The following is a 23,502-nucleotide window of genomic DNA, read 5'->3' as shown; positions in this document are numbered from 1 at the left end:
AGGTCAGGGCAGAACTCTGTACTGAGAGCAACCGCAGATTAACTTTGAAGAAACACATCCTGAAAAGTGAAACCGACAGGAAACAAATGATCAGACCAGACAGGAAAATCCCTGATGCTCAGTGTTGGTCTTGAACCTGATCTACACTGGACCAGATGTGCAGAATCCTAAAATTTTTACAAATGAAACCTAGATGAACAAGTGAGGAATACAGATTCACCTTTAACAAAACAGTTGAGCACATTTTGGAAACATATTTTTATAAAAAATTTTAAGAAATGAAATTCAACTTTCTTTTATTATGCATTTTATTGGTGGACTTGTTAAATGGATGCAATGCAACGGCCTAAACAGATCATTTGTGTATTAAAAGCAGTCAGGCAGCTCCGTAATGTTTTATATTGGAAGTAAAACAAAAAGAGTAAAGTAGAAAATAAATAATCCTGATTTTGAATAAGAAACTGTCTAGACGTCCTCCAGAAAACAAAAGAACAATCATCACTACGGACATTTTGCGCATGTAATTTTGGTGTTTGGTGATTGTGAGGTAACACCGGCTAACCTCTGCATGTTCGTTGATGAGGAAGAAAGTGACCAAGCAACTCAATTGGAATTCAGTCCTTGTAATGAAAATTGGATCAGTAGTGATCATGTCTGTCACGAAAGGAGAAACCCCTAACAGGCCTTAACACCTTATATGGTCATGTTTTCCCATTTATATATTTAAGTGGCCTTCTCCCCCTGCTATTGCCAGGAAGATCATTTATAGCTTTGTTTTCCCCCAAACTGGTATGTACAGCTCCACGTGTTCCTTAATATACATTAATCCCTGCATTAATATCAACATGTAAAATTATAACAAAGTATAAGAGAATGTCCAACAGCTGAGCAAATTTTACGCTGTTTACACGTATTCTACGTAGTTTATACGCAATATTATGTAATTCTTACACAATTGTGTATGGTATTTGCAAACGCATATGCAAATTTGTGAACATATAGCATTTAAATTACTTTATTGATGCATTAATCACTAATGAATTGTGAACAGTAATAATCACGCACGGTTCATGTTGTATGTTGATTCACGTGATCTTTGCATGTCTCACTTGTGATACGTCTGTGAAAATTTCAGGAACAGACCAGAACTTTTCACACTTTTTCCACGGATTTTTGCCCTTTGTACTATTTCATAATTCCTTCACCTTATTTAGGAGGAGTTACGGTGTCAGGTTCAAAGTATTAGGAAGAATACTGCAGACTGAAATAACACATTTTAGATAATTTTGGAAAACTGTTTTCAAATCTCAAAAATCAACAATTTTGCTTCACTTTTCTCAAACTCTGTCTTTTTAAAGCTTTTATTTAACTGAATAATGTGTTATTCAAAATAATATGTTATTATTATGAATAATAAAATAAATAAATATATATATATATATGTATATATATATATATATATATATATATATATATATATATATATATATATATATATATATATGTATATATATATATATATATATATATATATATATATGTATATATATATATATATATATATATATATATATATATATATATATATATATATATATATATATATATATATATGTATGTATATATATATATATGTAAAACCGGCTGGGTAGCTCGGTTGGTAAAGTGCAGGACTGTCATGCAGGAAGCCCAGGTTCGATTCCCAGGGCGGAATGAACAATTAATGGTAATGGAAATGGGGCAATTACCATAACAATGACAGGCAAGACCCTTAACGCTAATGCCTACCTCACAACTTGAGAGACAATGAACCACATGTTCATGCCGGCTCAGATGTCACCCGACCAAACAAGGTCTGCGTCAGGTGCTGAGGGACCAGAGCACCCTGATGGAAAGTGGGCTACTGGAACAAGACAGAAATGGACTAGATGTGAGAACAAGGTTCTGTTAGAATGCTACTACTTGAGTCCACGGTAAAGTGGATCCCTGAGATTGGGTACACAGCCCCAACAACCACAATTCCGCTGAGCGAGGCAGCAACTGACCTGAAAGACAAGATCATGTCTACAATGAACACTGTGCAACCCCGACACCCTGACTGTACTGACATTGGGATGTCATTCGGTCTCGAGAAATGCAGCCGGATGGTGACAAGCCAACCCAAAGAGAGGCAAGGTAGTCCACACAGGAGGGGTCTCACTCCCAGAAGGAACAATAGCAGACATCGAGGACAGTTACAAGTACCTTGGAATTCCGCAGACAAATGGCAACCTCGAGCAGGCAACAAGGAAAGCTGCAACAGCTAAATACCTCCAACGAGTGAGGCAAATCCTGAGAAGCCAGCTCAATGGCAAAAATAACTGCAGGATGTAAGATGCTGGCAGGTAAAGCATACATGGAGTGCCACAATCAAGTGGCTGGAATAATATACAGGAACATGTGTGCAGAATATGGACTGGAAACCCCAAGGTCAAAATGGGAAACACCTCCGAAGGTGGTAGAGAATGAGAGGGCAAAGATCCTGTGGGACTTCCAGATCCAGACTGATAAGATGGTAATGGCAAACCAACCAGACATTGTAGTGGTGGATAAAGAACAGAGGAAAGCCGTTGTGGTGGATGTGGCAGTGCCAAGCGATGGGAACATCAGGAAGAAGGAACATGAGAAACTGGAGAAATACCAGGAACTCAGAGAAGAACTGGAGAAAGCCTGGAAAGTGAAGGTGACAGTGGTGCCTGTGGTAATTGGAGCACTCGGGGCAGTAACCCCCAAGCTGGAGGAGTGGCTACAACAGATACCTGGAAAGACCTAATATATATATATGTAATATATATATTCTTTTAAAAATAATCTGCTTTTTTAACTTAAAAATAACTTTCTTCTTTTTTGCCTTTGTTTTCTTGAAATCAAAGGAATAAAACACTTTGAAAGTCACTTTAAAAGGAAGTTCACAATTTTTTTCGATGTCTCATAAAAATAATGACAATATTCTACAGAATTTATAGATATTCCTTAAAATATTAAGAGTATAAAATGCAGATTTTGTGTTTAGGTGGCAGTGCAACCAAACACATTTGATTATGTATTCAAACATTAAATAAAACTTTCTAATGTTATCTTTTGCAGAGAATTATGGAAGACAAGATAAGTGATAGGATTCTTTGGTTTAAGAATTTAAGTATTTTAACTGTTTAATTTTATCAGTGCAATCATTTTCTTGGCTTGTTTCACTACACTTTAAGACAGATGCATTTGTGTTGTCGGACATTGATAAAATTAAGACTGCGGGAAACATTTGAACATTTAGAGAAGAAACTGGACCACATTTAGGGTTTGAAAATGGTTTTTTGACTTTATTTTCAATTTTTTTTTATGATGGGGTTGCGTTCCGTTAGAGCACAGAGCTGAGGAACGTGGATGAAGAGGAAGGAAAGAGTGTCATGGTGTCAGAGAGTGATTAACTAGGATTCAGGACAACCCTTGTTAACAACCACCTGCTAAACAGGATTTTTGCTGGGACAATTCCAAAGGCGGAGCTGAGGCAGAACGTACTCCAGAGGAAGAAGAGGTCATGAAGATCCCAAACCAGAAAAAAAAAAAAAAAAAAGAATTTATTTTATCACCTGAAGGAGCTGGCGGATAGAAAAGAAGGAAAGTGACAAGTATAGGAAGAACAACAATCCCCATGGGGTGGTTCTGGGGGCAGATCCCCCTCTGTCTTCATCGGGGCAGCCCATACGTTTGAGGACCATTCATGGCAGTGACGAAGCAGTAGGCAGGGGGTAGATCCCATTATCAGCTCAGCTCAGGATAAGCTGAGAGAACAGGTTGATGACACAGATCCCTGCCTTGGCTGGGATACGGCGGCGCCACACTGGCCTTAATCCCAACAAACATCTGGATGAGAACCAGTGACGGACAGTTTACAAGGAGACAAATGAGTGAAAATGTGTTTGCTGATCCAGATGAGTATTCCTGCAAATGATATAATTCACTTTTGTTTAATGTCGACTTTAAAACAACAAACCACAGATGAACTCAAAAGTTAAAAAAAGGCTGGAAAGTGAAAGAAAGTGCAGACTTTGTGCTGCAGTGTCTGATCTGTGATGGAGGCTAATCCTGATTAGCTGTGGCACGAAGATGAGCAGAACAAAGACAATCTGACGTGAAGCACGTGTGCACGTTTCAGGCACACAACTCTGTAAGAAAAACAAACAGAACAAAACAAGGACAGGCAGGAGAAAGGAGGAAGTCATCAGAAAAAGCTTTAACCAACAAAAACAGACTAAATATCCTATTTATCTTTACTATAAAAGGTCAAATATGAAAACAATAAATATGGTCTGTAGTATACTCGCTATACTTAAGCTTACTTAATAAAATAAACTTCAAAACTACTTTTTGCTAGGATGGCAGCAACTCACAGCACTCCCTTCAATTCTTCTGTTTCTGTATTTCTCCTGCTGCCTTTTTTCTTTTTTTTCTTCGATTAAAAATAACTTCTTTGCAAAGGAAATAAAAATCTTAAAATTCCAGGTGTCCTGATTACATTCTGTGCTGGTGTGTATGTAATATATACAAATGCATTTGTATTTATTTTACTTTTATACCTTTATTTTACCGTATCGACAATAATGGCTTTTAAATTCTTATATTGGTGTATTTATTCAATTTAATTTGATGCATGAATTTATTTCCAGTTTAGAAAAAATAAAATCACCCAATGTTTTTGGTTCCACATAGATATTAAATTAATGTAATTGAATAGTTTATCATAAATTTATCATAAATTTGCATTAACAGGCATCATGGGATTGATCTGCAATTTACATTTTCTCACTTACTTACAGTATTCAACACCCTTTTGCCAACAACCCACATGTTAATATCATTTTTTTATATTATGTATTATGCTCCTTGAACACAGTGATGCATTTTAATCTCATTGTACATGTGGACTGCGACAATAAAGGCATTCTATTCTACTCAAACTCTACTTTATTCTCTTCCATAAACATGTGCAGAATAATATCAGCTTTTTATTTTTGTCTCTATATACCTGAATCCCCCATAATACACCGTTGCTATAGACACCTGAACAGTTTGCAGTTTTGTTTTGAATATTAAAACGAGGAAGGATTTGCAGCTCCTGACACATTTTACTAAAACTCATCTAAACTCTGATACTCACCTGAAACACTGCTTCATCTGCTGGATGCAGAATCTTTCAAAACGCTGTCATTTGGTTGCCATTTATTTACTACTATTGACAACAAAACAGTAGTAGAGGGGAAAATAACCAACCCAGCAGTTCTGTGTCAATGTTTTTGGTCAGATTTTAAGAGGGAATAGTTTGGAGGAGAAAAAGATGTGAAAGAAGGAATGCGAGTAATATAGAGCATAAAATAGACTATTATATAAAAAGGTTATTTGGGGGGGGGGAATTGAAAAAGTGCCATATTGATAAAACAAAGAGATTTAAACCACAAACATGTCTGACTACGACACATTTTTTCAATGGTACAGATCAAACTTTCAAATGAGAACAGAACTGATACAGTTTTGAACCTAAATGCATTTTTTTTTCTATTGACAAATCAGAAACATTTGCTTTCTTGGCCGTTTTGTGCAGTTTATTCACTATTGGAGCCCTGCTGCCCCCCTGTGGCCTGGCTGAGGTTCCACTGTTGAACTAGACCTACCACATAATTGTCAGCGGATGGAGGTTTGAAACTTTAACTGTGGCAAAAGAAAACTACACGAGCGTCCTTTCATTGTTTTTATTGTGAATTCTTTAACGGACTCTACACCAGAGTGCACAGGCTTTACAGAACATGCCCTGCATGCATCAAGGTTGTTATATTCTTCTACGGCTGTTTTTACGGAACACCCGAACCGAATAAATGTACAAAACTATGCACATTAAGTCTAAAACACACATTTAACAAAAGTTTCTTACGGTTTGAAGATAAGTATTCAGATGATGGAGTAACAATAATAACATGTTGGTTTTGCAAAGACTGACTGACAGATAGTGGAATGCCCAACGGGGGAAAACAATAAAACAAAAGCCAGACACATCCTGCAGATGAGCATTCATTATCTCAGAAAAGCTGCGGCAAAGAGCGGAAAGGAGAAAGCGAGGAAGGAGGAAAACAGCACAAAAAGCTGCAGAGGAAGGAAGGAGTTAAAGAGGAGCTGAAACAGGAAAGTGGACCCAATGATCTAGGTCATGAGGCGCAACGCCAGCATTGCCCTGGCTCTCGAATAGCTTCCATCCTTGCTTTCTGCTTCCTTCCTTCACTCGTTTTCCTTGTCTCCTCCTCCTCCCCTAATTCCTCTTATTTACCACCAACTCCATAACCCCACTTTTGCTGTATTTTTCCCAAACCCTCCTCTCCCTCCTCCCCACTACTAAATCAGCAGCATGTGGGCTTAATGGAAACCAGACCTTGACCCATTCTTCTGCAGCCTGCTGGCTTCTCTCGTCGACTAAGAATCAGCTTTGAGCCCATGTGAGCTGAAAGGGAAAGGGACTGAAAGAAGGGAACTGTTTTTGTGTTGTTACTCCTCACAGAATGTCAATAGGAGACTTTTATGAAGCACAAAACAAAGTGTTTCTGAGCTGTGGGGCTGGATTTCCATCACATGCTCCCACCGGGATGTTGCAGTCTGAGCAGTTAGCATGACTGTGGTGGGAGGAGGGGTGGCTGGAGCCGGGGTGTCTGTGCACAGACCTACGCTCGTGTGTTTGCAGACATGTATGCGCAGACGAGAGCCGAGCTTGTGATGCTGGTGCACGCGGGGGCGAATACAGGCTCGGCGGGGAGAGGGGTAGTCAATTCAATTCAATTCAATTCAATTCAATTCAATTCAATTTTATTTGTATAGCCCAAAATCATGGACACGCAGCTGTCCAACATTCCTGCGTTGGTCGGGGCTTCACGGAAACACTAACATAACCCCCCCCAACCCCAGCAAAACAAAGATTAAAATAAGCAAATTAAAAGTGCAAACGATGTGTTTTCTGGAAGAAAAAAAACACATTTTGATTGACAGAGGCACCTAAATCAAATATATGTGAAAGATAAATTTATGTTAACACTAGTGTTTGAAGGTGTGAGGCACTCATGTCTCTGTGCTTCTGTGGGATGTAAAGTATGTGCTCTTTTGACTTCATTTATGCTACAAACAAATCAAATGTACCTCCTCTGTCTACGATTAGATCTTTTGTAAACTCATAGTGGTAAAAATACGCACATATCTATATATATATTATTGTGCAAAAAAATAATTTGACTTCTTTAAGGCACAAAGCAAAACTTCTGGCAAAGCTACATTCAAGGGCAGAAGGAGAGATTTGTTTTTCCAGAGGTGCTGGCTTCACTTCTTTGATTGTTTTCATGAGCAGGAAACATCCGCTCTGCAGATAACCCAGTGAAAAGGAAAACTTTTCAAGCCATTGGATGACACCAAGCACGTGATGACGGCGGGCATCAAACCCAGTCCTGCAGTGAACGCTTGCAGTGCACCAAAGCCCTGGGTGGCTCTTTGTTCTGCAGCGTCCTGAGGATTGCAAAGATTAGGATTAGGATGCACAAGATGAGCACCAGAGGAACCGTCACCATGATGAGAGTCATGACTTTAGATTCGTTGTTCGCCACCGGTATGACCAAGTTCTTCTCTTTGTCTTCACCGTCCTCTGCATCATCAGACTTGCTGCTTTTGTCGTCTTCTGGCTCTTTGTGCTCGTCTTTGCCTCGATCTGCGGGACGGACCGGTTTCTCCTCGCGGTCCAGCTCCAGCTCGGGGTCAGGCTTCGGATCGGGGATCCCCACACACCCCATGAAGTCCTTCAGGATGGAGCGGGGATAGCCTTTGTCTGCTTCTGATCGTTTATTGTCAAACCTCCAGTAACTGCTGCCTTTGTAGAAATATGTGTACGCTGGAGAAGAAGAAAACAATTTCATAGTTTTCATTTTAGTCCAAACGTCTATTCCTGGTGGTCTTTTAATTATAATTATGCTGTTTTAAGCCCAAATTAAAAAAGCTGTGTCATTTTCTAGGACATAGTTTCTGCAGAGCACCAGTAGATCATAAGAATTTCGCCCCTGAATTGTGGTCCTTAGAGCAACCCCGCCCCACTTCCTTTCCCCACTAACGAGAGCTCTCTGTTTACATGCTTTCCTGCTAACCTTATAGCCCCTCACACCCACAGCCTTTACCGGCGAGCTTTATTGGAGCTTTCCAGCCGTACAGTTTTGAGCCAGGCGGCAGCTCTGACGAGGAAAACAAAGACAAGCGTGGATCGATTTGTCTGTAAGTGAATGCATCAGGAAGGAGCGGAGCGGGGAGCTTGTGGCCCCGCCCAGCGTATTTTCTCCGTCACAAATAAGCTATTTTCCAATTTTTTTTTAATTCCTCCTGATAAGCAACGATTTGATTACAGAAATACTTAGAAATTTAATTTGAAGCCTAATTCTCTTTACAGATGTCCTTGGTAATCAGAAAAATTTCAGAAGAACGTGTAAAAAAAAAAAAAATTTAATCAGTGGGGTTTAAATGCACTGTTGATTTATTTGCATGCTCAAGAGGGTTATTTATATAGATATTTTAAAAAAATAGACAACCAATGTTTTTGGTGAAGATATCATCCACTGCTTATTCTAAATAGAAGTAAGTGAATCTTTATTTATATAGCAATTTCACAAAGAGCCATTCACCAAGTGCTCAAAACAAGATAAAACCAGAGAGGAATATAAAAGAAACGGTACACGATGCTTAAAGCAGGTAAAACATTCTCAGGCATTCACGTAAAACACAAGTAAAGGATAAAAAGGTCAGCTAAAAAGCTCTTCTAAATAAAAACGTCTTGACTTGAGTTTTAAAACACGTCTTTGTTTTCCTCATAAGAGCTGCCGTTTGGCTCCAGGGAGGCTGTTCCAGAGTCCTCCTCTAGTTTTAGGAAGAAAATCCCTAAAAAGCACAGCTATAGAGTTGTTAAACTTCATTCTCAAATGATAAAAAAACTTCAGAGATGCAGACAAGCAGCAGCACATTCAAAAGGAAGACCAGTTGCTATGTCTCAACCTCAAGACTGTACGCCACCTGCATGAATGACAAGCTTCACCGACAATCTGGAGTCAACATTTCAACCTCAGTCTTAATGCTGTTCATTTGAACGTTTAAGATCCATCTAACATCCCAGCAAACCCAGAATAAAAGCTGAAAGGGTTTCCTTAAAAACGTCTTCATTTGTGTTTAAGAAACTACGAGGAGAGAATTTATCTCCATCCTGTTCTAATGCAAACAAAGAGCAGACTCCAACATGAGAAACATTCTCGTGTCCCATTAGTCATACAAATTTGTGTGGATCCGTAGAGCATATGGCCGTCACGCACTAACTGGGAAATGATGCAGAAAGCTCCTCCCTTGCGCTGGTGAGGTAAACGTGCTCTGACACAGCTCTGCGGCTGAAAGCCGGCTGCTCGCAGAGACAGGAGGGCAGTTTGGGTGGAGATGCGATCTGACGGTTACTGAGTGCGTTTGGAGGAAGCTCTACTGCAAATCTAATTTCCAAAGGAAGGATGGGCCAACCCTCAAACCAGGGGGGTATTCCAGGAAGCATGTTTGAACTTCCCTGACTTTAACCCTGAACTCTGGCTGAAATCCACCTGAAGTTGCTTACTCTGGGTGTGTCGGTTCCAAAAGACTGGATTTGAGTTGGCGTAATTACACTCGACTTGGTAACCCTGGGTTAATGCACGTGCACGTCAAGTACATAAAGACATTCTCAATGGATCGTAGATTTCCCGAGTCACCAAAGAAACGCGTGGAGAAAAAAAAGAGAGCACTATACTTCAGTGAGACGGAGTCGGAGATTTTAATGGCGGCATATGAAGATTATACGTCCATCAAAAAAGAAATACAGCTGCATCATCAGCAAAAGAAAGAGTTTCTGCTTGGAGAAAAAGAACGACAAAGTAAACGCACGAGTTTCTATCTCATTTCCATTTTCATTGTGACGTATATATATAATTTATCGAACTTAAACGATTTCCTTCAATTGGTAACAAGTAATTGAGTTAAATGTATTCAACTTAATTTCTTACGTCTATCCAACTCAATTAGTGTTTATACAGCTCAAATTTACATATTTATCTAACTAAATGTCATATTACTCCAATTCAAATGCATATGTCTAAGTTTGAGGCCGCAGATATTCTCATTTTTATAACATTAAAATGAATGATATAGTGAGGATTTGCAAAATAAAGCTTAATGATACAGTGTGGATTAACAAGTGGCACTTGGGGTGCTAAATAACCTCATCATCCCCCCCACCCCCACCCCACCCCACTCATGGTGCAGAAATAATTAAACATAACAGGGTAAAATAACTCGGAAAAACACATTTGGTCAAAAACCCACACTTAAACTAAAATCCGTCCAGACAGGCAAAGGGAATGGTATCCCACAATTCCTTGTGCTGCCGATCTAACAGCAGCACCAAAGTTACACCTAATTAATTTGAATTATTTGAATGAAAGTAAAATAAATGTCTGATAACTACATGTTATATTTAAGCTGACTTAACTAAAAAAAAGGATTTATTTTAACTGAAGCAAATAATGAAGTTAGATCAATGTAAAAAAGTTTATCTTTCCAACATCCATATGTGGTCTTATCACCCTCTCACGGTGGGAAAAGTATTATCTGAGCTTCTTCATCCACTAAATCATCTTCAAATGGACATGCCATGCTGCTTCACCTCTCTGAAAACAAACTAACCTTCAACTAAACCTGCTCCAGACCAGGTTATGTTCAGAGCATGAGTTGCTATGGCAACTTGACATACCCTGAAACCAAAAGCTGAGGTTATCCGCTTCCTTAGCATCAAACTTACCGTGGTAACTCACATAACCTGCTTTCTGGAATCCCCCCCAGAGCTCTCATTCCTTTCAGCTCTTTCTCCTCCCGTTGCCCTCTCTCTGCTCCGTTTGCCTCAGTCTAACCCATCTCCAAGGCTTCATCTCTGTGAACCATTTCACCTTTCTTCTCTCTCTTTTATTTTTTAAAACTCGTATTCTCCTCCATCTGTATCGCTTCCTGCTGGTTCTTCTTATGGGCCTTACCCTGCATCCGAATAGCTAAAGCCCACATTAAAAAAACGCTCTTACCACCATCCTCACTGAGGAAGGCTCCTTTGGGGGAGTGAGGGATCCTGCCCCAGGTGCTGATCGGCTTGGGAGACTCTCTGTCCGTCGTCCGGGTGTCCTCGCTGAAACACCAATATCTAAAGACAGAAGATGCATTAAACATCTTCACAGCCAACGAAGCTTGTATTCATTGATGGATTCGGATGTTCGGAACCGTACCTGTCTCCTGTAAAGAAATAGGTGTTTCCACTGGGCTCCCACCAGAGGGCTGTGTCGATTTTGTGCATGGGAAGTCCTCGCCCGTATTCATACAGAGGCTGTGGGTACCCTGGAAGCACGTCCGCCTCTCTGAACACCCAATATTGATCATCTTCAGACAGAAAAACAAAACAAAAGACGGAATGAAGCCGTAAATAAAGGGGCAAAATAAGGCTAGATTCCATCAAAAGCACAAGACGGGATCAATCATAAATAACGGCATAGAAAAATGATTTGACTGAACTTTCCAAGAAAGAAAAGTAATGAAAACATAAAACTGAAAGATACCCTTAGCAAAGATTTCCAGCACTTTCTTCTGTGAAATGTGTTCTCTATCCCAGCATTTGGACATTTCCAAACACTTTCCACTTCTTTTGCCAGACTGTGCTGCGGCGGGACGCCCTGAACTGCTTTCCCTGACACGTGTACGCTGACACCTCTGCTAATAAATTTGCACAAAATAGTTGGCAAAAAGAAACACAGACTTCACAAAAGTGTATAATTTAAAGTGAAGTTAGCTTTTTTTGTACTGATATAGTTCTCTAGGGATTCTTAAACAACTTTTCTTTTAGATTTTTTAGGCTACTGCAAAGCAAATTTAAACCCTCAATAGATCCTCAGATTCTTCAAAAGGCTCATTTTAAATGTTGTCATCCAGAAGCTCTCAGGCAGCATATCTTTATCTAAGAAAACTGAAATATTTGATGATTTCTCATTAGGAGTGGGTTTCTAAATCCTCTGTTTATAAAGAAAACAATATATATATATATATATACCAATTCCACTTTGATTTTTGTGAAAATTTGGTTAACGCTGGACCAATAAGACTCTCTAACATACAGAAAAAAATAACACAAAGAAAAAACATTTTGATCAGAAAAAAAGCCAAAGCCGGTCGTTATGCGAGCGGGTCGCCTCTGAGCGAGACCAACTTGGCAAGTTCGCAGTCTGACCTTTGGCTCTGCAGCGTTTCTGTATTTGGAGTAAAAGAGTGAAAGTGAAAAAAAAAGCACAAGTAAGTATCTGCTGTAGCCAAATTACATTTTAGGAAGATGTATTAACCACTTAGCCAAACTTAAACAAAATTTAAAATGTGGTTTTAAAGCATAAAGAAGCAACATTTTCAGTTCCGGAGCTCTGGAAGTCATCTAGCCTTAAGCAGAAAATAGTACACTTGAGGTTGAATTTATTAAGTACATTTGAGTATAAGTACAACAACTATACTACAATAAAGACCATGTAGTGTAAGAAGTATGCTAACTGAATATTTTTTTTGACAAATTTTTAGGTTTACTAAATAAAGATAGTATATGAAAAGTAAACTTAAAGAACACTGAGGGAGGATTATTGCAAATCTCCCTAAGTTCTGAGTTTCACAAACGCACATTTAATGTTTGAGCAGAAGACGAACAAACAGATAAACAGACGGCTCTGAACATAAACCGTCTGTACAGCAGCTAGAAACTTCTGCAAATGCTAAACAAATGACCTACACAGGCTCCCTTAGTTCCAAAAATGTGTAGACAGAGTTTACTACAATGGCAGAGGCCAGACTGGACCGACCACCTCACAGAACTGTGGGCCCAAATCCCACAAGTAACAGCTATGAAGAACTGAGGCGCCGTTTAGACTGCCATACTATGCAAATATGTCTTCATTAATGCACTTTCAAAGAAAGTACTGTAAAAGATCTGCCTGGGACCCACTCAAAGAGAAGGTTATGCTGCACACAGCTCATTAAAAATATCTCCAAAAATCTATTTAGAGCAGAAATTGTTTTAGCAGAGAACTTTTTTTTTGGTTTAACATGTAAATCTGCAGCTTATCGCCTCCAGAAAGCATGAAAAAGCCTGCTGAGACGTCACCGCAGGGTCCTGCTGGGAAGTGAAAGGACCACAGCTGTTAAAATCTAGAGCAGGGCAGCAGGCTGATGCAATCCACTGCTCTCATGAGGCTTTCTTGGACTCAGTTCAAGTGCGCTGGTCCAACAACAGCTGCAACGCTGCACGGGCCTCCTTCAAAAACACCCAGCGCGCTCATAAACATTCATTAACGCACAAAAACCATGGCCATGCAACGACACACAAACACAAGATCTGCAGCCAGATTGTTCACATGTTTGCAGGTTGAATCCTTCAGCTGAGGAGCGCTTTCTTTTTCATAAGGGTCAGACATACAGAGTTGAGTTGGTGTTGCATGGATACTATTTCCACATAAATCAAGCTGTGCGGTGGAAAAAAAATAATGCTGAGCGTGCAATGTTTTCTTTCACTTTGAGCAACTCGAATCAAAGCAGGCATGCTTCCCTCCTGGTTTCTCTTCATGGGTCCCACTCTCAAACTGATCCACAGGAAACAATCCTGGGCTTTTAACGAGAGGCTGAACATGTAAAAAGTTAAAAACACTGTAAACAACTAGAACACTATAAAGAAAAGGTTTTGGGGTTTTGTGGTGTGGTCAGTTGATAGGAGCTCTTTCAGCTGCTGACAGGGTTTCTCTCGATCATAGCTAAACGTCTGACCTTTAAAGAAGACAAATTTGCCATCACGGCGTTCGTAGGCTGCATCGATGTCGCTGGGGAGACCAATCCAGAAGACAGATATTGGCATGGGATAGTTATCCAGTACCCGTTTCCTCCGCACTCGCCAGAACCAGCGTCCCTACACGAGCAAACACAAGAACAGCATGAACATTTTAGAAGAATCATTCAGCAAAAACTTTTTTTATGACTCCACGTTACTTTAAAGTGAAGGGTAATCCATAAAATGACATGTAATGTTTAATAAACTGAAAAACATCAATGCAATAGAAGTCAAAGAGGAGACACGGTTGGACTGACTCCTCCCCCGTGGCAATGCAAACAGGAAGTACCAAACAGCTATTACTCATTCTATTTCTCAGAATACATTTTCTTGTCTGCTTTTTTTTAACACTTTCTTGCTAATTCATATTTTTTTATGATATTGTGTTGTGGTGCAAGTTTTTAACTTATAAACTGACCAATCAATAAAAGTAGGTGGAGCCTGCTGGTCCCCATGTCCCAGGGTTAAAACGTTTGATTGACAGAATATGCGTAGCTCGCTTTCAAGTGGTACGGGTGTGGCCTTCCAACAGGCTCACTCCTGATTGGCCAAAGCAGTTGCCATAGTAACACCGACTCGGACCAAAAACTGCTGGCACCAACATGGCGACGTCAGTATCGGTGAAAAAAATGGTGACAGAAAGGACTTCCCTTTACTGGAACTGGAAGCAAACCATTTTCTACTCTGTGCAGTTCTTATATAAAGTAACGTCAATGGCAAAGACGTGTAGACGTGTGCTACTACTTTTCATAGCCCTAAATGTATACACATAACTGTTTAAATAATCTAAATGAGGATTAAACTGGTCTCTTTGATCCTCTGACCTGGTGAACAGACCTGGTTTCTGGTCCATGTGATCTCCAAGAAAGCAGATGAGCCGACAGATTGTTTTTAACTGCTATAAACACACTATGAGATGATTCACTTTTCCCATGATTCGGTTCAAACCTCAATTTTTGAGTCACAGTTTTGTGCCGGTTCGATGTCTAAGTTGTGCTTTACAAAACGACAACCTTAAATTCTAATAACCTTTTTGTAATTTGTTAATAGAGCAGGATCTTGTTAACTTGGGTTTGTGGCATCCCTGAAGCCCCCCTCATTGACTTTTCTTGAAGATCTTTACCAATCGAGACAAGGGTTAGGTTTTTGAAGCTCACCTTAAAAACGAACATCTCCCCCCTCAGCACGGTGACCGTGTCAAAGTTCCCATCACAGATGTCGGGGGGTTGGTTGTCTGGCCGCTTCGGATGCCTGGGTGGAGGCGAGGTCTCTTTTCTTATGGGTGGGGTGACAGGTTCCGGCTTGGGTTGGAAGTCGGTGGGGTTGGGCGTTGGCAAGGTGGGAGTTAAGGTGGGGCTCGGCTTAGGTTGGGCAGGGGGGTCCAGGTTGCCCTCGGTGGTCTTCTCAGGAGGTGAGGTGGAGTGGGAGGGGGAAGTGGGTTGAAATTTAGGCGGAAGGGCCGGTGAAGGGGTGAAGTCATCGATGGGACCGTCGTCAGTGTCTGGAGAAATGGGCGGGGCATCTGTGATAAGAGGAGGACCTAAAAACAAGAAAAAGGTTGAGATTACACAACATTTATATTATACTTCTATCCAAGGGCAGGAAGCGGTTATCTTTTAGATGATAAATACATTTGGACATTTGGAAACCAACCATCTGGCAGACAGAACTATGTGAACTAGGGTCACTTTTTATAGCCGACAACTGGATCCCATCTGGAGAACTGAATCTCTGAGTGCGCCGTTCCATTCTGTGCAGCGACCAAAAGCGTAATCGACACATCGTCACTGCAGCTCTCTGGAAAAATCTGCTGGTTGCTTAGAGATCAAAAAAACACACAGATGCCGGCACTTACATAATGAGCGTGGACAGCTGATGGATTGTATTTCCCTGAGGGCAGAAATATTTTTAAGGAGTAGATTTAGGCCAAAACTCAGCTATCAAAGAGCAGAAAATCCTTTTTTTTTTAATTGCTGTCATCTTCGAATGTTTTTCCTATCCTTTTTAAATCAAAAAGGCTTTTATTTTGGTGATTTGCTGTGTCTGATGCACTGCTTTGGTTTAACTACACACACACACACACACACACAATAGGGTCTTTTTATAAACAGATTCAGGGTCGTTAAAAAGTTCCATAGAGGTCTGGATATTTTTGATGCAACAAAAGGTTGTCGGTTCAGCCACTCAGAGGACACGAATGACAGTGTCTCCATCCAAAGGAAGCAACGTACAGCCGTCTATTTTTAAAACCCCTTTGTCTAAAGCGGGAGTCAAAACTGTCATCAAACACATCAATACTTTTTTACTCCAGAGACGAATGTGAGCTGCATCGTTGGAGTCGTACTTTACACATACATAAACAAACGTGTAAATCTAGAGCGGTTGGTGTGATAGTAATGAGAGTGCATGACATTTGCGACTTCATTGTGACCCTCCTGGCAAGATTTCCACTTAGGATGTGCAGAAAATTGAATATATACTTCATGTTTCCTACAGTCTAAGTCAGTTTTTCTGTCCACCGTTTGGTTCTGTTGTTCTAATAAAGGTTTTTCTCTTTGAATTGGATTTTTTTTTCTTTTTACTTATTTGTAAGGCAAAAATTAAAAGGCTGTTTTGAAACCAAAAAGAGAAATCCTTCAAACGTGGAGGTTTGGTCGGTTAATACATCCAACAAACGTTATTTTTTTAAGACTTTGTAGCACCAAATTGTATAACAGTAACAAAAATATATAAAAAACAGAAATTACAAAACAAAAAGTAAAAAAAGGAGTAGGTCAATGTAAATAAAGATAATAAAAATGTCTCTGGAATGAGAATAATTTATAAGATTAAATCAGAATGTATTACAGACTAAAAACCAAATCCAAGAGGTTTTAAAGTGGAATGGTCTGACAGGACGGAGCAGATCATCCTGGACGGTTGGAGCTGTCACAGCAGAATAACGGAGGCATGAAAAAATTACTCAGTGTAGCATCAACACACTCCATTTTACCCTCTGGCTCACACTGTGCTCAGTAATTATGAGCAATCAGTCCGCAGACAGATCAGGACTGGAAAAAAAACAAAAACTAATTCAAATGAACGGATCAGAAACTGTCAAAGAAAAATAAAGGTCAAGTCGTGGCTTCGTCTATAAAAGCTACAGTGAAAAAAGTCAGATAAAAAGAAAAACCCAAATATTTATCTGAAAGGCTTGCAGTCTCAGAGGTCAGTTCCTTCAATGCACTGCTTCAGATCTGTTTAATAAAAGAGGCAACTGTATAATTTCAAGCAAAATATTTTCGTCAGTGTTTACAGCAGAGAGATTACAAGATCTACACCGTCAAAGCCGTGTTTTACTCTGCTGCTACAAGTGTAGGCATATCAATGAGCCACATCTGTGTGAGTGTGGAAAGACGAGGCCGAAAGGACCTATAATCATACACAAGATTGTTGTACTGGATGAATTTTTTTTTTCTGTTTTGCGACCCTAAATTTGAGGGTAGACAAGCCTGGAAAAATGCACACGACCCCTTATGGAAAACCCCCCGCCTTAGGTTAAAAGAAACGCACACATTACAGACACTTGTGCACAAAAACATGCAGAGTGTGACTTAATAATGCCTTCCATTCAGCCAGAGAAAGATGAGTGCATGACGGCGGAATGCTGGACACACTACTCCCAGTGAGGTCCACAACTCTGTGCACAATGCTTTTTGTGAAGCCTTTTTTACCATCTTCTGATAAGATCAAAATGTGACGTTCCAGCGTGATTTAACCCTTCATTATAGCTGACATGCTGTCCTCTAATCTGAATAGAGTTTTTATAGAAAAACTTGCTTTAGCATGAAGAAAAACTACAAAAATGAGCTCTCCATGTTTACTTTTCTGATTTGTTGGCTGCTGCCACAGAAAAAGCTAATGGGTGTCGGTTTAGAAAAAGGACAAACATTTCTTCTATACATATGTATGATAACATGAAAAATACACATTTTTAAAGCACCAAACAGGCAAAAATGCAAACGGAAAGCGATCTAGTTCTCTCATATATAACTAAAACAAAAAAAACAAATTTCTATATTTTCCATTTTTGTTTTTTTGATATTTTTAACATTTGTGGCATTTTTCTAACGCTGGAGGACATTTATTTTAGAAAAAAACTAGGCGTAAAATTGCATTTCTGAGTATATCTTTGCTCAAATTGTTGTAAATCAGGAGCAGACAAAACAATGTTGGTTGTAAAAGAGCGGGTTTGTGACGTAGAAACTACTCTGGGCGGCCTTCGCTCCGTTCTGATCCATCCACCTGTAAATTACTTGATCTGTCTTTGTTTTCCTCGTCTTAGCTGACATGTGACTCAAACCAAATGTCTGGATAACTCCAGTATTGCTGTGTAAACTGTGTGAGTGGCGAGCCTCTTACCGTATATGTACTGTATTCCTTTGATGTCATCCTCGTGCAGTGTGAAGTTTTGTGGGTGAATCCACTGGTAAAAAGGAGCCATCATGGCGTTGGGGTTTTCAGAGTGTTGTAGACCCAAAGCATGACCGAGCTCGTGAACTGCGACCAGGAAGAGGTCTATTCCTGCAGCAGAAATGAGAAGCATTCATGTCAGTCAAAGGTTTGAACATCTGGTGACGGGGTTTTCAAATGTTTGGGGGGAAAAGCTAAAACAGAAAAAATCCGAGATGCTCCTGACCCTCTGGGTTCTCACTGTCCAGTGTCCACGGCTCGTCTGAGTCGAAATGTGTGTCCCCTCCTATCCCTGGTCCTGGATAGTACGCATGGGCCAGTGACCCGCCCTCACCATCAAACAATGACATATCACCATGGAAACCAGAGGCAAACAACAACAGGATGTCGCTGAGCTCCGCCTGGCTGCTGTTGATGTTATTCACAGCTGGGAGCTCCTGAAAGGTAAGAGGCGTGACCCGTCTCCAGATGTCGAAGGCCCGGCGGATCGCGCCGGAGGTCCTCTCCTCTCCCAGCGAGGAGGGAATGTTCTGGTTCATGATGCTGAAAACCAGAAAAGACCTCTGGTTAGAGGAATGTAGGAAGAGAGCCGTTTCATTTCCCGTCAGTTGCTTTTGGAAACCTGTAGGTGATGTGATCTTTGTCCCACTGCTGCCCCGTGAGAGCGTAGCGTTTCTTCCTGGCTCTGTCCTCAGGCTCCTCAGGTTCTATGTCGGGGAGGCCGCAGCGAGGCTGCCGCATTGCTCTGCACGTCCAAACACAAAAACACAGAGATCTGTGAAGGCTTTGTGGGTGGACGGCCGATCTCTGTGGACGGAGCAGTTCTGTGTCCAATCAGAGAATCTCGTCTGCATCAAAGCTGCCGCTATAAGACGACAGATACACATCACAAAAAACACCTGAATGTTCTATTTGCTGTTTTTTCTAAGCACTATGCAGTTCAGCATGTTAAGCAGGTGCACCACATGCAGAGACTGGAGAGTAAAGTCAGCTCTTCGTCCTTTCCTACAGCCTTTGACAGAACTTTACAAAATTCACTGTTAACAAAAGACGATGCATTAACCTTTATTTAAACATGTGAGACAGTTGAGAACCAAGTCTCAGTTGGAATGACGACCAATGCACACCCACACATGCACGAGGAGAACATGCAAACATCACAGCTGGGATTTGAACCTGTACCTTCTTGATGAGGTGGAGAAATGAGGGTGTGAACTATCAAACCTTAAATGCTTCACCACTTTGTAATATAATGTTCTATAATTCATGCAAACTCCAGACCTGCTGGGCACTTCGCTCCACGTCTTTCTATGCAGGCTGTCTTTAACTGCATAGATGACAACTGAGTGACAGGCTTCAGCCTTATAGTCACAGTCAGGTGCTGCAGGTTTTTGGGTTGTCTGGGCCCGTGGAGAGTCGTAGGGAGGAACGACCGCATCTCAAGTCAAGGATCATAAGGCCACCTTAAGACTCGAGGGACATCATGAAAATGGAACGTACCATTTCTGTGCGTGTGGTAAGTGTATTTTGAAGGATTCGTAAGGATAATAAAACACCATGCTCTAGTAATTAGTGAGGTGCGAGCACTGACTTCTTACTGAGCGCACGCAAACACCCTGTGCAGGTGATTCGCACAGTGCCTGTAGGATGCCTACACATGCGAGGAGCGTGCACGTATCACATGAACAGCGGGCTCTTATCACAGTCCCAAAGGTTTGAGAAAATTGAAAAATATGTACAAAACGCCTCTGTACCACCTACTTCACCTTTCCTTACCCTTGGGTGTTTTATAGCCGTTCACTACGACCTGTTGCCCGCAGCATGCCCGTGGGAAACTGTGCATAAACATTTTTGCTCTATGGGTTCACTGAGCAGTCTGCGACTTTGATATTTCATGTAAGTCACCTGTGTGCCCCAAACAGGTTTGACTATTTTTTACCTGCACACAGCCCATTTCCACCCATAACGGCAGTTGTGACTAAAGCTACGTTCACAACGCCCTTGAAAACGCGCGTTCAAGCGGCCACTTCTAATGAAAAGTCTATGTAAACACACGTAAATGCATGCCTCGGGCTTACAGGTGACAAAAATCTCGCATTCGTCCGTAGCTACACACATTTTTGAGACCGTTTTTGGGCTCTATGTGCAAAACACGCTGCCATTAAATGCATGTCAAAACAGGTCAAACTTTGGCCAATCAGGGACTTGGATTTGGTAGTGATGTATGGATGGCTTCCCATTTCATTCACAAAAGTGATCAAGGAGAATAAATAAATAGTCTGGAACGGTTGAAATTCTATAACACCAAATCTTTCATATTTTGAAACAGAGCTGTGAAAGAAAAAGCCGACGAGATTCGACCACTTCGACATGTCGCACCAAGCCTCTTCCGACTGTAGGTGGCGGACAAAGGAAAAAGAAGAAGAAGAAGCCCCTCCCTACTTGTCTAGTGTGAACACCATTGGCTAAACACGGGTTGAAGAACCTACTTTCCTGAACACGTGTGACATGTCCGGTCTGTCCTTGGTTAAAGCTTTAAGTTATCACTACTAGCTTTTAGCTGTCCTTGTCTTGTTTCTTTACTTTTTTAAAAAAATATAAAACATAAAAAGTGTATCGATTTACCATTACCTCAGACTTGTTTTTGTTTTTTTACATTTCCCCATTTTATGATGAGTTGAATAAAACTTAGACCTGAAGATATAAGTGTGTACAAGCAGGCGTTTCAGTGGAGAGCACCTGCTCTTCATTAAAGATCATGCGTGTCATGTTCCCAGTCTCATGACAGGAAGCGGCACACATGTTCAGCAGCTCCAGCTGTCAGATGGAGCAATGACTTGGGTGCATTTACTCTAAATGGTTTTTAAAAAAAAACCTTATTGCAACCACTATACAGAAAAGAAAAAAAACGAAACTTCTTAAAAACTGTTGCTGTTTGTGTGGAGTATGAGCACTTCAGGGAAGTCTATTTTTATGGGGTGATATTTGGAAATGAAGTCTAAGCTCTAATATAATTTATTTTAAAAGACTAGGCAGCTATTTTAAAACGTGTTTCATTGAAAAATAAACCACCAATCCCCCAGGTTTTGTAATGAAGCGGGGAGAAAAATTTGATTTTATTGATACCAGCAGACACCCAATAATTCTGCACATCTGGGAGAATGTGGATCTTACTTGATGGTTGCCGTGTCCAGCACCCCAGTCACCTCCAGCCCATAGAAGCGCTGCATGTCGCTGATGGCTTTGGACAGGATCTGAGCCGACTGCATGGTGGACATCTGTCTGCTCACCTGAGACAGGTAGCCAAAGTGACGGAGCCATGCCTGCATGAAGAAAGGAAACTCTCTCAGGGTGGCAGATGAGACCAATAAGAGAGCTACAATAGCAGGAGAGTATCTAATAACTGAAGGAGTTTAAGGGAAAAGAGAAAGAGAGGATATAAACCAGATGTCTCGCATTAACTTTATGACATTCCTGCCCTTTCTTTATTCTTTCACTCAGTGCCAAGAGGAGATGGAGATTAAATTGTTTTGATGATGATTAAACGACACAAGTTTGTGGCACACACAATAAACACAGCTGTGAATGTTCCTTATGATGAATGTTTTCTCTTATTTGTTCACTGATGGTGAAAATGCGCCACGGTGGAGGGCCAACAGGATGATGGCTCCTCAGGGAGAAAGAGTCAACCCTTCAAACAGCAGAGTTTCCAAACAAAGCACCAGAGGCTGTTTACACGACACGTTTTCTGTCTTCTTTTGACCAACATCTCAAAGCTGCATGATCACATGGCAAAAGTTGAAGTTACATTGATATTTGTTGATTAGATTGTATAGCACAAAGGCTTAGAAGTCCCAGTTTGCTCAAAAAGTTAGGTTTTTTTTTTTGTCTCCAAGCAATATTTAGCTACACACCATTTAAGTTTAAAGTCTCATTTTGACTCACTGAATTACCCAATTATGTTTCTTCCAATTAACCTACTCTATAAGTGCTTTTTAAGTATGATACAAATCTGAAACAAAGTTTGAAGACAAGGAAGGCCATGAGGAAAAAGATTGATGAATAAGAATACTTTATGGGTAAGAAACTTACCTCAGCACTGAAGCCTTCCTCCCCAGGAACATCTGGCATTGCGTTGCTCATCACAAAAAAGTATACAGATGTGAAGATAATCCGCGTCCACAGCTGTTGGGATGCCATCCTTCTCCTCAAGAGTCTGATGGGCGCAATGACGCACAGAGGGGATGGAGATCAGTGTGATCCAGAAACCAAAACCTTCCTCCAATACCTCAGATGTTGTCTAATGCGCTCCTCTCACATGTGTTCACAAACTTTGGGGACGCGCGCTCATTTCTGGAGAGTTAAATATGACTGCGTTTGTGCACTAAAGTAAAGTGACTTTTGCAGAGAACTCGTCATCCTAAAATTCCACTGTTGCGCGCAGGCAGGCAGGAGGCAGCAGCAGCCTCATGGCTCATCCAGTCCACAAAGGTAGATAATATGATCCAAATCCAGCTAAGAGGCTCCCTTTAGAAGAGTCCGGGAGCAGAAGCGAGTCCACGAGTAGTTAAGCAGCCAATGAAGTCACTGCCTGAAGCTCAAAAAAAAAAAAAAAAGATCTTAAAGAGTTCTCATGAAAGTCTCCCCTTATTTTGAAAAAAAACAAAGAGGAGCGCGACTATGCGCAACACAAAGACACCAGATTGTTTGGGGATCTTCGAGGAGGAAGGCCACCTCCTCCTCCTCTGAAACTGACCAACACTGGAGGAGCGGGGTATATCGCCATCTAATGGTTTTAGTGTGAAATCACACGCGCTTTAAAAATGAAACGTCACCATGAGAGGGCAATGTCAACAGTGTAGATCTGTGCCCTCAGAGGCATTTCCATTGATAGTCTTCCATAAACAGATTCATTTCATTTTTAAGTACCTGTTTGCCAAACACTCAAAGCAAATAGGACTTAACTTCTATTTACTTTGAGACTTTAATGCAATATATATTTTTAAAACACAAGTATTGCTTAACTTTTGCCAGTGTGCCAAAATATCAAT

The 23,502-nt window shown here is 40.7% G+C and overlaps 1 protein-coding gene across 2 annotated transcripts; it reads right to left on the bottom strand.

The window, feature by feature from the left end:
- Positions 1–5,765: 5,765 nt before the first annotated feature.
- mmp15a (matrix metallopeptidase 15a) lies at positions 5,766–23,160 on the bottom strand. Of its 2 annotated transcripts, none has more exons than XM_078949019.1 (11): positions 22,770–22,968; positions 22,544–22,667; positions 21,626–21,774; positions 19,074–19,196; positions 18,678–18,994; positions 18,401–18,562; positions 15,157–15,539; positions 13,939–14,077; positions 11,379–11,529; positions 11,181–11,296; positions 5,766–7,945 (listed from the first exon to the last, which is right to left on the bottom strand). In XM_078949019.1, the coding sequence occupies exons 2-11, from the start codon at positions 22,649–22,651 to the stop codon at positions 7,497–7,499; spliced, it is 2,097 nt and encodes a 698-aa protein (XP_078805145.1). In that variant the 5' UTR covers positions 22,652–22,667; positions 22,770–22,968; the 3' UTR covers positions 5,766–7,496. The 2 variants fall into 2 exon arrangements, with proteins under 2 accessions (XP_078805145.1, XP_078805146.1); XM_078949020.1 differs by having other exon boundaries at positions 7,264–7,421; positions 7,452–7,945; positions 22,544–23,160.
- Between the last annotated feature and the right edge of the window lie 342 nt (positions 23,161–23,502).

Source organism: Oryzias latipes, chromosome 6 (assembly GCF_053564925.1).
Source record: "Oryzias latipes strain Hd-rR chromosome 6, Olatipes_Hd-rR_3.1".
Taxonomy (NCBI): domain Eukaryota; kingdom Metazoa; phylum Chordata; class Actinopteri; order Beloniformes; family Adrianichthyidae; genus Oryzias; species Oryzias latipes.
Note: the sequence above shows the minus strand (reverse complement) of the source record. Positions and strands in the feature narration are given on the sequence as shown.